The 16,258-nt window shown below is 38.8% G+C and overlaps 2 protein-coding genes across 2 annotated transcripts; one reads left to right on the forward strand and one right to left on the reverse strand.

The window, feature by feature from the left end:
• The first annotated feature begins 1,188 nt into the window (after positions 1 to 1,188).
• On the forward strand, positions 1,189 to 2,700 carry LOC115998372 (blue copper protein-like). Its single transcript, XM_031237935.1, has 3 exons — positions 1,189 to 1,529; positions 1,619 to 2,077; positions 2,180 to 2,700. Exons 1-3 carry the CDS (start codon positions 1,340 to 1,342, stop codon positions 2,560 to 2,562), a joined length of 1,032 nt encoding a protein of 343 aa, XP_031093795.1. The 5' UTR covers positions 1,189 to 1,339; the 3' UTR covers positions 2,563 to 2,700.
• A 2,751-nt stretch (positions 2,701 to 5,451) lies between these two features.
• Positions 5,452 to 15,970, reverse strand: LOC115999444 (peptidyl-prolyl cis-trans isomerase FKBP42-like). Its single transcript, XM_031239294.1, has 8 exons — positions 15,922 to 15,970; positions 15,052 to 15,231; positions 11,228 to 11,317; positions 10,792 to 10,866; positions 9,531 to 9,586; positions 6,084 to 6,206; positions 5,844 to 5,996; positions 5,452 to 5,778 (listed from the first exon to the last, which is right to left on the reverse strand). The coding sequence occupies exons 1-8, from the start codon at positions 15,968 to 15,970 to the stop codon at positions 5,452 to 5,454; spliced, it is 1,053 nt and encodes a 350-aa protein (XP_031095154.1).
• Positions 15,971 to 16,258: the final 288 nt, after the last annotated feature.

Below are 16,258 nucleotides of genomic sequence, written 5' to 3' on the forward strand. Positions count from 1 at the left end.
CAAAATAACACCATTTTGGATCGTGATTTATACAACTGTGTGGACTATGGTCCACAATAATTTGCCATTTGAACACATATCCAATATCGAATGAGCTGCAAATTTTACTGTGGATCGCGGTCCACAATGCATGGTAGTCCATGCATCAAAAGGACATCGTTTTGATTAATTAAAAGAAACGGCTCCGTTCCGCGCCGTTAACTTTGTGTGTATAACATATTCAGTTTCATTTTATATACACTGCAGTTTCCTTTCAACACAACTATAGTTTGTTTTCGATATAACTACAGTTTCATTCGACATTATATACCCAAATATGTGAAACTGTTATTAAGTTTCCTTTCAACACAACTACAGTTTCTTTTATAATACACTGCAGTTTCCTTTCAACACAACTACAATATCATTTCGATATAATTACAGTTTCATTTGACAATATACACTTAAATATGTAAAACTGTTATTCAGTTTCATTTTATATACACTGCAGTTTCTTTCAACACAACTACAATTTCATTTTGTTATAACTACAGTTTCACTTAATACTATAAAAACAAATGTGAGGCAGTATCATTTGAGATGAATTATAATTTCATTTACGGAACTCCATTAAGAATTGACGATATTCATTTCTTTACTTAAACGGTGTCATTTTTGGACCATGGTCCACAATATAACAATTGCGAATGAGCTTGTTGGGCTATTGACTCAGGAGTCAGGACCTAGCCCATTAGAAGGTTCGGACCATAAACAATCCGGAAAAGTCTAATTTCTTTGGGTGAAATCAGGAAAAGTCTAATTACCAACGTCTAGACACGTTCCCATATGCCGGGGACTAGTCAACGGCTCTTTGCTCAATAGTCAAAGGGGTTGGTGGGTTTCGCAACCGTACAAGGCTTCACGCGGATGCGGCGGTCCAAAATTCTCGAAATCTCAATCACAGCCAATCAGGGCCCGCCAACCCCTTTCACATTAACCCTTTAAACGCTTTCAGATTGGTAAGCACGCCACGCCTGACCCTCTCAACCTAAAAAAACCCCCACATGTCTTCCATCACACGGTCCTGGGTAATTCAATTATTGTTTTTTTTTTAATTTACAGTATTTGTTTTTGAGAAGCCAATTCAAGATTTTCTAACACTACACCTAGAAATGGCTCGTCCTCTACACTATAAATACAAACTTCAGTTCATGTCACCACCATCATCTTCACCACACCTCTTGTTTATCACTTGAGATAAAGAATCAAGAATAGAAGACATATATATAGAGAGAGATAGAGAGAAATTTCAGGGGCGACCTGCGACCATATTTTTGAAAAACACAATTTGGTGGCAAAAATGGCAAACAAGTTGAGCACGGCTTTGGTTATAGCAATGGTTGCAGCTGCTACCATGTTGCATGGATCATCTGCACAAACCACCCATGTTGTGGGTGATACCACCGGCTGGACTATCCCCGCCAACGGCGCCGCCTCCACTTACTCCACCTGGGCTAGCCGGAACACCTTCACCGTGGGCGATATTCTCGGTAAGCAACAACACAACAAACTCATTTTCTTCTAGCTAGCTAGCTTTCAGTTGTTTTTGACGACTAAATTTGTCTTGTTTCGCATGCAGTTTTTAGATTCACCACAGGAGTCCATGACGTGACCGAAGTGTCGAGGGCTGGTTTTGATGGATGCAATGCCACAAACCCAATTTCTCAGAACACTAATGGCCCAGCAAATATCACCCTCAGAACTGCTGGCCAGCACTATTACATCTGCTCCATTCCAGGCCACTGTGCGATTGGCCAAAAGTTGGCTATAAATGTCTCCGCCGCCGCTTCAACCGCTCCCGCTCCTCAACCATCCGTCGCGTCTCCACCGCGTGCCACCCCCGCACCTGTCCCTTCCCAAGCTCCAGCATCAACCCCAGCCGCCACTCCTTCACCCTCCCCCTCCCCCTCCGGTGGCGCAGCAGCCCAAACCTATACCGTCGGGGATAGTTTGGGCTGGACTGTCCCCACCACCGCCGGTTCAAACCCTTACCAAACTTGGGTTAGAAACAAGGATTTCAAAGTCGGTGACACTTTAGGTAATTAAACATTATATATTATGCAAATATATATGTGCATTTACTTAATTAATTAACTTTTAGCTATATATTTAATTTATTAATCTCCATTTTATGCAACAGTGTTCAACTTCCCAACTGGAGCCCACAATGTTGCTGAGGTAAGCAAGTCGGCTTTTGACTCGTGTAGTGGCTCCTCCCCCATCAGCACCGAAAGCACCGGCCCCGCCAGGATCGCTCTCGCCACCCCCGGCCAGCATTTCTATATTTGCACCTTCCCTGGCCACTGCTCCGGCGGCATGAAGCTCGCCGTCAACGTCACCGGCACTGCCTCCCCGCCATCCTCTGGCCCCGCACCCACCACTCCACCATCTTCCTCCACCGATACACCGCCATCCGTCCCTTCCGCAGATTCTCCGCCGCCGCCTAGCACCGCCGCACCTTCTATTGCTATTGCGGCCTTGCCACTCACTTTTTTGTCGGTTGCCTTAGCTTTCTTGTATTAGATTAGACCATCCATTTCTAAGTTTTTGCCATTTACAACTTTTTGTGAGATTCATTATTTTACATGATTATATATATATATATATATTTTCCCACTATATACAGATTTGATTTGTATTAATAAACATTTCTTTTTCATATACTCCGTATTATTATAGATTTTCGGCCCTGACTTGTTTAAATTTTGTCTCCAGAGTACATAATTAAGCAAATAATTATACTTATTGGGTTTCATGTGTAAAATACTCTAATAAAGATTTAACCATAAATTTTAATTGGAAGTGATTAGAAAATAATGAATCTTAGCTTTATTTAAGAAAACACATATGAAGCTTACTTCCCACTCAAATCTTGATCACAGACTGTTATTGGACTTGGGTATTAAAATAATATTAGTAAATATTTAAATATTATAATCTAATTTGACTATAAATTATAATTATATTTTGTAATCCCCTTCCAGAAAAGATTGTTTAGCAAATGAGTGCAAGACTGGACTAGGGAAAACGTGTTGCATTTTACTTTTTTTTTTTTTGTTTTTTTTTTCTTTTTTATGAAACTAGTGTGGACAAGAAAGATATGAGTAACACTACATCTATTCTCACTTTCAACTCCATTTTATATTCTTTGCAGGCCGGGGTGTTATATATGTTCTAATTGATTTAAAAATAAAATGGACTACTATTTTTTTGCATTCACTTTTCTTTACCAAACAAAATTTGTATATACGTGACGGGAGATATATTCTATAGAATATATTTATCATTTTTTGGAAGATATATGTAGTTTTAGAATTTTTAGTTGACCAGTTGACTAATATTTATTATTCTAAGCAGGCCCTTATTAAAAAAAATCAAAGTAAGAATATATATAGTTGGATTTCCTACACCTAAAAGAAAAGGATGTCAAAGAGGACCAGTTGACTGGCAAATGAAGTGAATTACAGATATAGCTGTATGCCTGTATATTCACTGTTACATTATATCCTTTTAGATTGCATGGTGATCCTCCAATCCGCCACCCTGCCTTGTTCGAACTAGTGTGACTAACTTTCAATTTAATTTATTAACGAAAAAATTTGTAACTAAATTAATAATATGTTTGATATTTACTTATGTTTAAGGATTTTAAATATGTTACTAAACTTAAATAATATTTGGGAGCTGTTAATTTGTTAAATATTATTTTAAGTTTAAAAGACATTTTTATTAAATGATATTTAATATTTAGGAAAAAAAGAGGTGAGAAAAATCTTATGAATTAACTTTACTTAAAATTTTGAGGAGAGAGAAGAATCTTCAGGATAATCTTTAGACTTTATTAGGAGAATTTAAAACTTCTGAGAAGTTTTTCGGAGAAGTTAATCTCGAAAGTTAACTTCTCGGTGGTTTGTGAAAAGTAATTAACTTTTCAGCTTTGCGGAAGCTTGCAATTCTAATAGTACTTCTTGTAGTATGATTACTTCCCGTGGAACTTCTCTACTCAGCACAGGGGCAAATTTGTCATGGGGCAGTTGTCCCCACTGGCAAAAATTATGCAACTCCAAATTCGCAAAACGACGTCGTTTTGGGATTATATATATATATATATATATATATATATATATATATATATACACACACACACACACATCCTTTTCCATTGCTTCTTCAACCTTATGCTCCCGACTTCTACCTCCTTCCTCAACTCCTCTACGCTCCAACTAGCATCTCTATCTATCCATCAGAACTCTTCATCGATGATTTGCATATTCAAAGCACATTACTCCATGCCTTCACTGACCATCGTCATCGGTGCCATCTGATCTCCTTCATGACTTGGTTCGTCCACAGACCACAAATTTACAGCTTCATGTTCGAACCAATCTTCATTATTCTTCAACTTTATTCTCTTAATTTGTTTGCCCTAATGGCTAATTCCATAAATGATAATTGATGAATCCCTAATTCTCTAAATTTTCAATCTTCAACCTATTTTTTGAATCCCTAATAATTGATAAATCCCTAATTGGCCTAATGGCGGATATTATGTAAGACTGTAAGCTATAACTTTGTGTTAGTTGATGACTTGATGTGTGTGATACACTGATACAAATATAGTACTACAAAATTAGGATTCCAAATTATTGTCTGTATTCGGATTCCAAACTTATGGTAGTTGATGTGTGTGACCTTCTAATCTACAAAAAGTTTGTGATTAAAACCATTTTGGTGTTAAAAAAATAAAAATAAAAAATCAGCCTGTTGTGAGCCACTTAATGCAGTTTGGTGAAATATATAATTAAGAAAAAGAGAGACACTTGAAGCTTAATGGCTTATGATTTTCTTTGAACAATCTGCAGCTAGCATTTTGATCAAAATTAGGATGCATATTTATTCTTGTCCATCTATAGTTGTAGTTACTTTATCATCTAGTGTTTCTAAACAATGTTTCTTTACGCTTTGTCATTTACACAAACCATCCTAGATGTTTGCATTGGTTAATATCTTATGCTAAGTTGATAACTGATTTTTCATGTCAAATAAGTTATGTGTATCATCCAATGGAAGTTGGTGTAACTTCTCCTGAGAGGTGAGAATTGGATTTCTACATATATACATAGAGTTTATTACCAAAATGATCCCTCGACTATTGCGAAATTATCAATTTAGTCATCGACAATTTTTCTTGTCCAATTAGGTCCCTCGACTTTGAAAAATTTAATCAATGTGGTCCTCCGTTTATTTTGGTGTTAAACTGTTAAATTGGGACCAAATTGGTAATTTTGCTATAGTCAAAGGACCATTTCAGTAATTAATTTGGACTGCATGATAAAGCAGCTAAAGTGTACTTTACTCCTCAAAGATAGGTAGCACTACACTTAGGTGAAAATTCAGACAAGGTTCAACAGTTTAGTCGGTCTTACCCGCTTTGCGCCTGAACAGATAATAGAAAAGAGACAACAGCCAATGCCAAATCACAAGTAATAAACTCTTCTTCTCGGGTTTGGGCTCGGGGCGTTTTCCAAATAATCCTTTGTAGAGTTCCTTTTGTTTTTGATAGACAGCCTTGTCATGTTCAGCAAGGAAATGCAATTCCTGTGCAATGGCTTTGTCTTGAGGGGCAAACTTGCATGCTTTAAGGAAGTCTTCACGAGCTGCGTCTGTCTGCCCAAGTTCTGCTCTAGCCTTTCCTTTTCTGAACAATGCTTTAACATTGTTTTCATCCTCAACCAACACCTAACAGTCAACAGTCCAAATCAATCTATGTTTCTTTTGCAGTTGAGCAAATATTTTACACTTACAATGCTACATTGTGCTATGGCTTCATCATAGCATTTGAGCTTCAACAAGCATGCTGCCATGTTAAGATGGCAAGGATTCTTTACAGCTAAAGCCATGTCATGGTATTTACCAAACAACTGGAACATGAAGTCGTCTCCCATATATGCTATGGCCTACAACAACCAATGGATAATTTCAAAATTATTAACATCAATTTTATAGTAATAAAGTATAATTGAAAAAAGTTCCAATTTACTCACCATTTCATACTGTTGCATTGCCTCCTCAAGTTTTTCTTCCTTGAATAAAGCATTTCCATTCATCTTTCTCCTATCAGCAGCACCAATTCGCTCTTCTACCGTCATGTCACTTCGCGCTTTGCCCTATATTAAACCCTAAGCCCGTTTGTAGATAAGCCCATTAGGTTATTCACTATTCTTGTATAAGTAGTGGTAGTCTATACAGTTTTGAACACAGAGAAATATATGAATATACATTATTCTCTCATACATTCACATGGTATCAGAGCCTAAACCCTAGGACCCAATCCCCGCCGCTACCGCCGCGCCTCGCCAGAAATTCCACAGTTCGCGTCTGTTTCAAGTTCCGACTTCGGCCTCGTGGTTATTTCTCTAAACTAACACCACAGGTCCCTCAAGAACGTCGTCGCGAGCTTTCTAGTCCAACTCCGGTCGCCGTTTGCCGATGCACGCGCCACCACCGCCGCTGGGAAGTCCAAGCTTTTTCCGGCCAGATCTCCTCCCTCCGACCTTCGATTAAGCAGGCATTGCTGCCGCTGGTCTCGGCTTGAGGAGACGCACCTGCCAGTGCCCACCGCTTCCGCCGCTGTCGCCGGTCACCGTCGCCGGCCACCGATCGCCGCCGCCTTTTTCCGGCCACTTTCAGATCAGTATTGGTTTCCCTTCCTTCTTCATATTATGGCATCATCTACACCTTCCTTTACTTCCTACCCTACTATTACTGTTGATAAATTGGTTGGGGGTGAAAACTATGCATCATGAGCTGCTTTTGTCAAACTGTGGTTCAAGGGGCAAGGTGTGTCTGCCCATTTAGATGTGAAAGTTGTGGATGATAAAGAAAATAAGAATGAATTGGAAAGGGTAGATGCCTTAGTGTAACATGTTATGGCAGTCAATCGACCCTAAACTCCATAATATTTATAAGGCTTATGAGACTTGTTATGAGGTTTGGAATAAAACGAAGTCTTTATACACCAACGATGTACATGGACTCTATTCACTGGTCACGAATATCCTCAATCATCGTGGAGCTACTGATTTGAGTATGCCTGAGTATTTAGGTCGGATTGAAGCTTTACAACTGGAGTACCATAACCTCATGCCACATAAGAAGGATGCTGATGATCACATTAAGCAATGTGATAAGTTTTTTATGGTACTTGCTCTGGCTGGCCTTCGTCCTAACCTTGCACATGTTCGTGATCAAATTTTGGCTAGTCCTGCTGTACCCACCTTGAATGAGACTACTGCTAGACTACTCAGGGTTGCATATGCTCCTCCTGTTGTGCCCGTTGGAGATTCTTCCGTTTTAGTCTCTCGAACAGCAGAGAAGGAGCTATCTAGACATACCAGTAACAATGGTGGTCGTCATGGTGTCCGTCGATGCGAGTACTGTAACAAGGTGGGGCACACCAAAGATCGCTGCTGGAAGCTATATGGCAAGCCCCCACATTCTGTCAATATGGTGCAGACCACTGGTTCAGAGGCTCAGGCTCACAGTAGTTTCACCCCAAATGACTATAAAGAGTACCTCCGGTTTAAAGCCTCTCGAGATGTCACTCCCACACCTCCTTCCAACCCTGGTACCTCCTCACTTGTTTGTCTCTCCCATTCCAGTACTCCTAATACTTGGATAATGGACTTAGGTGCCTCCGATCATATTTCTAGTAATGTCTCACTTATGTCTAATGTTTCTCAGTCTAAAGCTTTACCCATGATTACTTTAGCAAATGGTCATCAAACTCCAGCTGTTGGTGTTGGCCAGGCTTCACCTATTCCCTCTTTTCCTTTAGAGTCTGTGTTATATGTGCCCAATAGTCCTTTCAACCTTATTTCTGTGAGTAAAATCACCCGTACCCTTAACTGCTCTATAACCTTTTGTGCTGATTCGGTTGTTGTGCAGGATCGCAGTACGGGGAAGGTGATTGGCACAGGGCTTGAGTCACAGGGTCTCTATTACATGCGAGGGGGTGTTGCTACCAATGCATCCACAGATTCTCCTTTGCTTATCCATAGTCGTCTAGGTCATCTGAGTCTATCCAAACTTCAACGTATGGTTCCGGGTCTCTCTGTTGAGTCTTTAGATTGCGAGTCGTGTCATCTTGGAAAGCAATCCCGTAAGTCCTTTCCAATAAGAGTCAATAAACGGGCTGTGTCCCTCTTTGATTTAGTGCATACAGATGTCTGGGGTCCTTATCGAGTCAATTCTACTTTAGGTTTCCATTATTTTGTAACCTTTATTGATGATTATTCAAGATGTACTTGGGTTTTCCTTATGAGAAATCATTCTGAGTTGTTCAATATCTTTCAGAATTTCTGCAATGAAATACAAACCCAATTTGGTACTCCCATCCGTGTTTTACGTAGTGACAATGCCAAAGAATATCTTTCTGCCCCTTTCCAATCCTTTATGCAATCTCGGGGTATGTTACACCAGAGGTCATGTGTTTATACACCTCAGCAGAATGGGGTTGCTGAGAGGAAAAATAGGCATCTGGTAGAAATTGCTCGTACTATGATATTGCATTTTCATGTTCCCTCTCATTTTTGCGCTGATGCTATCCTTACTGCATGTTATTTGATCAATCGCATGCCATCCTCTGTTTTAAACAACCTTACCCCGTATTCCATTGTGTATCCTTCTGTTGATCTTTTTCCTCTTCCTCCTCGGGTTTTTGGATGTGTTTGTTTTGTCCATGATATGACGCATGAGCGATTAAAGATGGATCCTAAAGCTGTTAAGTGTGTGTTTTTAGGCTATTCCCGGCTACAAAAGGGTTATAGGTGTTATTCTCCATCTCTCAAGCGGCACTTTGTGTCTGCAGATGTCACCTTTATTGAGTCAACCCCTTTCTTCCAGCCTTCTCCAAAAGACACCGTTCGAGAAGTCCTCCATATTCCTTACCTTGGTCCTCTAGCCCAAAGTACTGATCCTCTAGCTGCTCCTAACCGCCCTCTTCAGGTTTATCAACACTGTCCTCGTCCTACGCTTGCTGAGGCTCCTATTGACTCACCCGGGCCATCTGATCCTCCTACTGCGGTTCTACCACTTCCACTGGAATCCGTCACTGATCCCACTTAGGAATCCACTGATCTCTAGAGAGGTACACGTTCTACTCGTAATCCTCATCCCATATATACTTTCTTAAGCTATCACCGTGTGTCTTCCCCGTACTATGCCTTCCTTTCTCACCTGTCTTCTGTGCTTATACCCAAGACTACTAGTGAGGCCCTCTCGGATCCAGGTTGGCGTCGAGCCATGTTGACAGAAATAGAGGCTCTTCAATCTAGTGGCACATGGGAGTTGGTCCCTCTTCCTGTGGGTAAAACTGTTGTTGAGTGTAGATGGATTTATACTGTGAAGGTGAGCCTTGATGGTAAGATTCATCGCCTTAAAGCACGGCTGGTGGCTAAAGGCTACACCCAGATTTTTGGTTTGGACTATACTGATACTTTTTCTCCAGTAGCTAAAATTGCATCAGTCCGCTTGTTGTTGTCTCTGGCTGCCATTAACCATTGGGATCTACACAGTTGAATATCAAGAATGCTTTCCTCAATGGCGATCTTAAGGAGGAGGTTTATATGGAGCAACCACCTTGGTTTGTTGCTCAGGGGGAGTCTAGCTTGGTTTGTAAGCTTCGCCGCTCTTTGTATGGTTTAAAGCAGTTTCCACGGGCTTGGTTTGGGAGATTTAGCTCGGTGGTGTTTGAGTTTGGTATGGTTCGGAGTGAAGTTGATCATTCTGTGTTCTATTGCCATTCTAATGGGAAATGCATATATCTTGTTGTGTATGAGATGACATTGTTATTACAGGAAGTGATCAAGAAGGCATATCTAAACTGAAAGAGTATCTCTTCAGTCGATTCCAGACTAAGGACTTGGGCAAGCTGAAATATTTCCTTGGAATTGAAGTAGCTTAGTCTCATAGTGGTATAGTTATTTCTCAAAGGAAGTACGCGTTGGATATCCTAGAAGAAACTGGTTTGTTAGATTGTAGACCTGTGGATAATCCAATGGATCCAAATGTTAAACTTCTACCAGGACAAGGGGAGCCATTGCCTGACCGAGAGAGATACAGGAGACTAATCGGGAAATTGAATTATCTCACAATCACCCGACCAGATATTTCCTTTGCAGTCAGTGTATTAAGCCAGTTTCTTGAAAGTCCTTGTAATACTCATTGGGATGTTGCTGTTCGGGTTCTGAGGTACATCAAAAGAGCCCCAGGGCAAGGTTTATTGTATGAAGATAGAGGACATGCTCAAGTTGTGGGATATTCTGATGCAGACTGGGCTGGTTGTCCTTTTGATAGACGATCTACCTCAGGTTATTGTGTACTCATTGGTGGTAATCTTATATCTTGGATGAGTAAGAAACAAGATGTTGTTGCCAGATCCAGTGCTGAAGCTGAATACCGTGCTATGGCTCTTGTCAAGTGTGAGTTTATATGGCTGAAGCATTTACTTCAAGAGTTATAGTGTGGCCAGGTTGCTCAAATGACATTAATATGGGACAACCAAGCAGCTCTTCATATTGCCTCAAAACAGTCTTTCATGAGAGGACCAAACATATTGAGGTTGACTGCCACTTTATTAGGGAGAAAATTGTGTCTGGGAGTATCAAGACTAGCTTTGTCAACTCAACAGATCAATTGGCTGATATCCTAACAAAGTCTCTTAGAGCTCCTAGAGTTGGGCATATTTGTAACAAGCTTGGAGCAATGCACATTCACCAGATCTCATGCCAGAAATGTCAATAGCAAGCCCAGTCATTTCCTTTTTCTCTAGGAAATGTTAGGAGACATTTCAGTTTATCTCCACAATAAAGAATGAACTTCAAGAAATTTATGTATCAACAAACAGTAGCAGCAGCACTAGACACATGCAAGACACTTCCACAAAGTGATCAACCACTAGAATTGGAACAAAAAGTGACTAGTCGCTACTGAAGCTGTGAAAATGCATAATGGAATTCATATAAAAACTTATCCATATATAGTGAAGTAGTGAACAATAAAAGATACAAGGATGGTGAGAAGAGGGCAACTTGATTCTCTGAAGCTCTAAATGCATAAAGAATGAAATTAAAAAAAAAAAACTTCTGACAAATGATTTCGATTAGTAAACTAAGGCACTAAGCACCACCTTTTCCAATTACCAACTCAAGGGGTTGTTGTTCATGCCATGTGTCTTCAAACTTGTGCTGGGTGCTTTTTGTCCATGCCCTATAATGCACTACCAGTACTATCAATGTCAGTCTGATGCATTTGCAATGGCAAGGCAAGAAAAACTCAAACAAAGGTGAGTTGTATTGAATTTTGAAAATTTGTAAAGCCATGTGCAAATATGAACACAATAGAAAGAGCAATAATATAAGGGAAAAAATTAATAAAAGTGTTACTGATTTTGACTTGCATCTTAAATTTGTAGTTGAATATCATGTAGCCAACCATTCTAGTGACCTAGTAGATTTTTTAACACACTGAAAGAACATCAATTAAAAATGCCAAGATAAATTTCTTCCCAGAAATACAAGAATCCTTAGTTATTATTGTAACAAAATTGAATGGTTAGAGAAATGCATTTAGTTGAATTAAAATCATCTATCCATTTCATCAAAGTAGATTTTTTGGACTTTCAGCATAGGGGAACTATATAACTGCAGAGTGTTTATGTCATTAACATTGGAAGTTCAATCTCAAAGAAGTTAATGCAACAATTATAAGTGCATTATCCAGTGAGTGTTGGCTGTGTTGCACACTGCCACTGCCACTTGGCAGTGAGTTTAATTTTTTTTTTAATTTAATATTGATGTTTTGAATATTAATTATTTGTAGGTTGATTGTTAATTGTTTATACAATGGTGAAACATTCCAAGAAGAGTAGTGCGGGAAGTGGTTTAGGAAATCTTGGAGTGTCTACGGGTGCAAAAAATAGAACAGATCCGGGTTGGAACCATTGTGTTGAAGTAGTTCATGATGGTGAAGAAAAGAAAGCATATAAATATGTTAGATGCAATTATTGTGAGAAAGTTGTCAAAGGGGGGGTGTCAAGGTTGAAACATCATCTTGCCGGGACAAGAGTTGGTGTTAAACCGTGTGATAAAGTTCTAGAAGCCGTTAAGCAACAATTTGTTGATCTTTTAAACAAATTGAAAACCAAAAAGAATTTAGCACAAATGAAGTTTGAGCAATGTGTGGAAGTTGGCTCATACTTCGGTAGTGGAAGGGAAGGCGATGATGAAGGCAATGTTGCTTCCGGTGGTTCGATTTCTAAGAGAGGCATCTGTGGGCATATGGATAGATACATGGTTAAAGGAAATTCAAGTGGTGAGCAAACAACAACTATTACACCTCCTCAAAATGCAAAGCAACTACGCCAACAAGTATGTTTAGATATTGGGAGGTTTTTTTATGAAAATGCAATTCCTTTCAATGTGGCAAGGAGTCCCTCATTTGTTAACATGCTTCGGTCGGTTGGTGCATATGGTCGGGGACTTAAGCCTCCCACCATGTACGAGCTTAGGATATGGATTTTGAAAGAAGAATTGAAAACAACGGAAAGATTTGTTGATGACATCAAGAGTACATGGCCAGTAATGGGGGTTTCAATCATGTCTGATGGTTGGCAAGATGTTAGACATAGGAGCCTAATTAATTTCCTTGTCAATAATCCAAGTGGTACAGTTTTTTTGAAGTGTGTTGATGCATCTGAGCATGTTAAAGATGCTAAATTGTTATTTCGGTTACTTGATGAGGTTGTTGAGGAAGTTGGTGAAGAAATTGTGGTTCAAGTTATAACCGATAATGCAAGCAACTACCGGGCAGCGGGGTTAATGCTTATGGAGAAAAGAAAGCATTTATATTGGGCTCCATGTGTTGCACATTGCCTTGATTTAATGCTAGAGAAAATTGGAGAGCTACCACAACATAGAAATGCTTTGATCAAGGCAAAGAAAGTCAGCAACTACATTTATAACCACTCTTGGGTTTTGAGCTTGATGAGACAATTCACCAATAGAGAGCTTATCCGGCCAGCTGCCACTAGATTTGCCACTGCATATTTGACGTTGCAAAGCATTTATCAGTTGAGGCAACCATTAGAATCTATGTTCACTTCTGAAAAGTGGACAAAGAGTAACTATGCAAGCAAAGCTGATGGAAAAGAAGCAAGGAAAATAATTCTGAAGGATAACAACTTTTGGCTAAGCTTGATTTATGCTATCAAGACTACAAAACCTTTGGTGGAAGTGTTGAGGCTAGTTGATGGAGAAAAAGAGCCTGCTATGGGTTTTCTTTATAATGCAATGGATGAAGCCAAAGAGAAGATAGCAAAGAACTTGGGTGGTGAAGAAAAAGATTAGAACGAGATATGGGATATTATTGATGAGAAATGGGATTTTCATATGCATCGACATTTGCATGCAACTGCCTATTACCTAAATCCCCATTGCCATTATTCTCCTGATTTTTCTACACATCCAGAGATCAATTGCCATTATTCTCCTGATTTTTCTACACATCCAGAGATCAAGCTTGGGTTATTCCATTGTTTGGACAAGCTCATACCCAATAGAAATGACATGGTCCATTGTTTGGACAAGCTCATACCCAATAGAAATGACATGGAAAAAGCTGACCTACAATGTAGTGCTTTTCACAGTCGAGAAGGATTTTTTGGGTTAGCTCAAGCAAAGAACACAATTAACTGTTTAAGTTTAAATTCTTACTTAATTATAGTGTATTTTAACTGTTTAAGTTTAAATTCTTACTTAATTATAGTGTATTCAAGTACAAAAATACTAAATATTACTATTTTTTAGTTGAATGCAAGTACAAAAATACTAAATATTACTATTTTTTAGTTGAATGGTGGACTCAATATGGAGATGGCACTCCAGAGCTTGTTGAATGGTGGACTCAATATGGAGATGGCACTCCAGAGCTTCAAAAGTTTGCAATCAAAGTGCTTGGCCTCACTTGTTCTTCCTCTGGATGCGAGCGCAATTGGAGTGCATTCAATCAAGTGCACACCAAAAGAAGAAACCGCTTGACCACAACGAGGAAAGTGCACACCAAAAGAAGAAACCGCTTGACCACAACGAGGATGAATGCTTTGGTGTACATTTTGTACAACAAAAAATCGAGGATGAATGCTTTGGTGTACATTTTGTACAACAAAAAATTAAAGGATAGGCACTTGGTGTACATTTTGTACAACAAAAAATTAAAGGATAGGCACTTGAAGTTGAAGTCCTTGGTAAATGATGAAGATAGCTTGTTGATTGATGAGTTGCCATTGGATGATGAATGGCTTGCAGGTGAAAATGATGAAGATGCTCCCCATTTAACTGTGGATGACCTTGATGTTGATGTTTTTGAGGGGGAGCCATCACAAGCAACTCAAACTCAACCAAATGAATCTTCAAGCAAGAAAGTTAGTGCCAAGGGAGGGTCAAGTAAGGGAAAGGGAAAATTGCACCTAGTTGATGAAGATGAAGATGATTGGGAAGATTTTGATAATGATGATGGAAATGAGGATGATGAGGCTATAGAGTATAATGATTCTTCAGATGAAGTTTCCTTATGATTTATAATGTGTTGTTTGTTTATGACATTAATCTTGGATTGTTATGTGTTTGATTGCTTTAGACTTATATTATGCTTGATGTTTTGTGGTGTGGTGTGACATTAATCTTGGATTGTTATGTGTTTGATTGCTTTAGACTTATATTATGCTTGATGTTTTGTGGTGTGGTGTGTTTTTTTGAGACAATACTTTTAGCTAATGAAACTTGAATCTTATAAATAATGTTTACAGCTTATTAATATATTCTGTAGAAAAAAATTGAGGCTTACGCCTCAATACGCCTCGAGGCTTACGCCTCGCCTCAAATTACAAATCGCCTCAAGGCACGCCTTCGCCTTTTTAAACCTTGATCTCAACTAAATGTCTCATCTTGAACTTACAAAAGCATGTTGCATATTTTGATGGCTTCTGACCATGGCCCTCTTTAATAATTTGCTTTGTTACTTTCTCATGGAGAACTTCCATTGTTGAATCAAGGTTTGGTGGACCATCATCTTGAGGGAGCTCTCCATGAACAACTGAAGTTCCTTCAGTGATGATTTCTTCAACAGCATTTTGATCTGCATTTTTGAACATATTATATCATGAACGGTTGTGCAACAGCATTATGTTCTAGGAACACCTGTCAATCTTATACCCCTACATGAATCCTCTTTACTTTTAATTACCACATTGTGAACCAAGCACACTAAACTTTATATTACATTTAAGAACAGAGGGATGAATCCTAGAAAAGTTACAATGGCTCATAGTAATTGCTAGACTGCAAAAATCTAAGTTGTTATTATTGCAAAGTTGACAAATATTACTTATAGTTTCCAAAAAGAATAACAAATCATATTGTCTTTCTAGTCGTCTACAATGTTGTTTTGAGAAGAAATGTTTTTTGCATGAGTATTGACCTTCAACTACTGTGTGAAACACTCATTTTCCATGCAAAAATTCACACACACACACATCTATATAGGGGCGGATTCACATGAGAACCACTCTTCCTGTAACTATAAAAAGTGAAGATTGATCACGGCCGCCGATTAGGGATCATCAACAGTTGAGGGTTTTAAAACCAAATAGGTTAATTTTATAATTATTGCAAACTTTCAAGTTACCAATATTTATAAAATTAACCTCGCCTTTTTTTTCCCTTATCTTTCAGGGACCCTCAACTGTTAATCTATCCATTTTTTAGCTGGGAGCCTTTTCTCAATAAAAAGCATTGAACATATTATGTATCAGAAAACAAGAGGTACCAATCAGCGAGGTCTGTTGTTGCTTATGTTCCTCCTCTACAACAGCCATTATTTAAATTTCCTTTGACTTTTTGCCATCCCGATGCGGTTTTAAGCTAACCAGTCAACAACTGATCAAGAAATTCAACACAATAGCAGAGCTTAATCCCAAAACTAACCCGAGGCAATTGAAATCTAGTTGACTGATTCAATACAAAATTACGAAAACAAAAGGCAATCTAAAGATAGAAACACATACCAAGCTTAATTATACAGGATAGTTACAAATCAAAGTACACTTTCAATAAACATTTGACCAGTTTTCATCTTTGTAGCGAACTAGCAATCAAAGAAGATT

The sequence above is a fragment of the Ipomoea triloba genome, chromosome 12 (assembly GCF_003576645.1).
Source record: "Ipomoea triloba cultivar NCNSP0323 chromosome 12, ASM357664v1".
Lineage (NCBI taxonomy): Eukaryota > Viridiplantae > Streptophyta > Magnoliopsida > Solanales > Convolvulaceae > Ipomoea > Ipomoea triloba.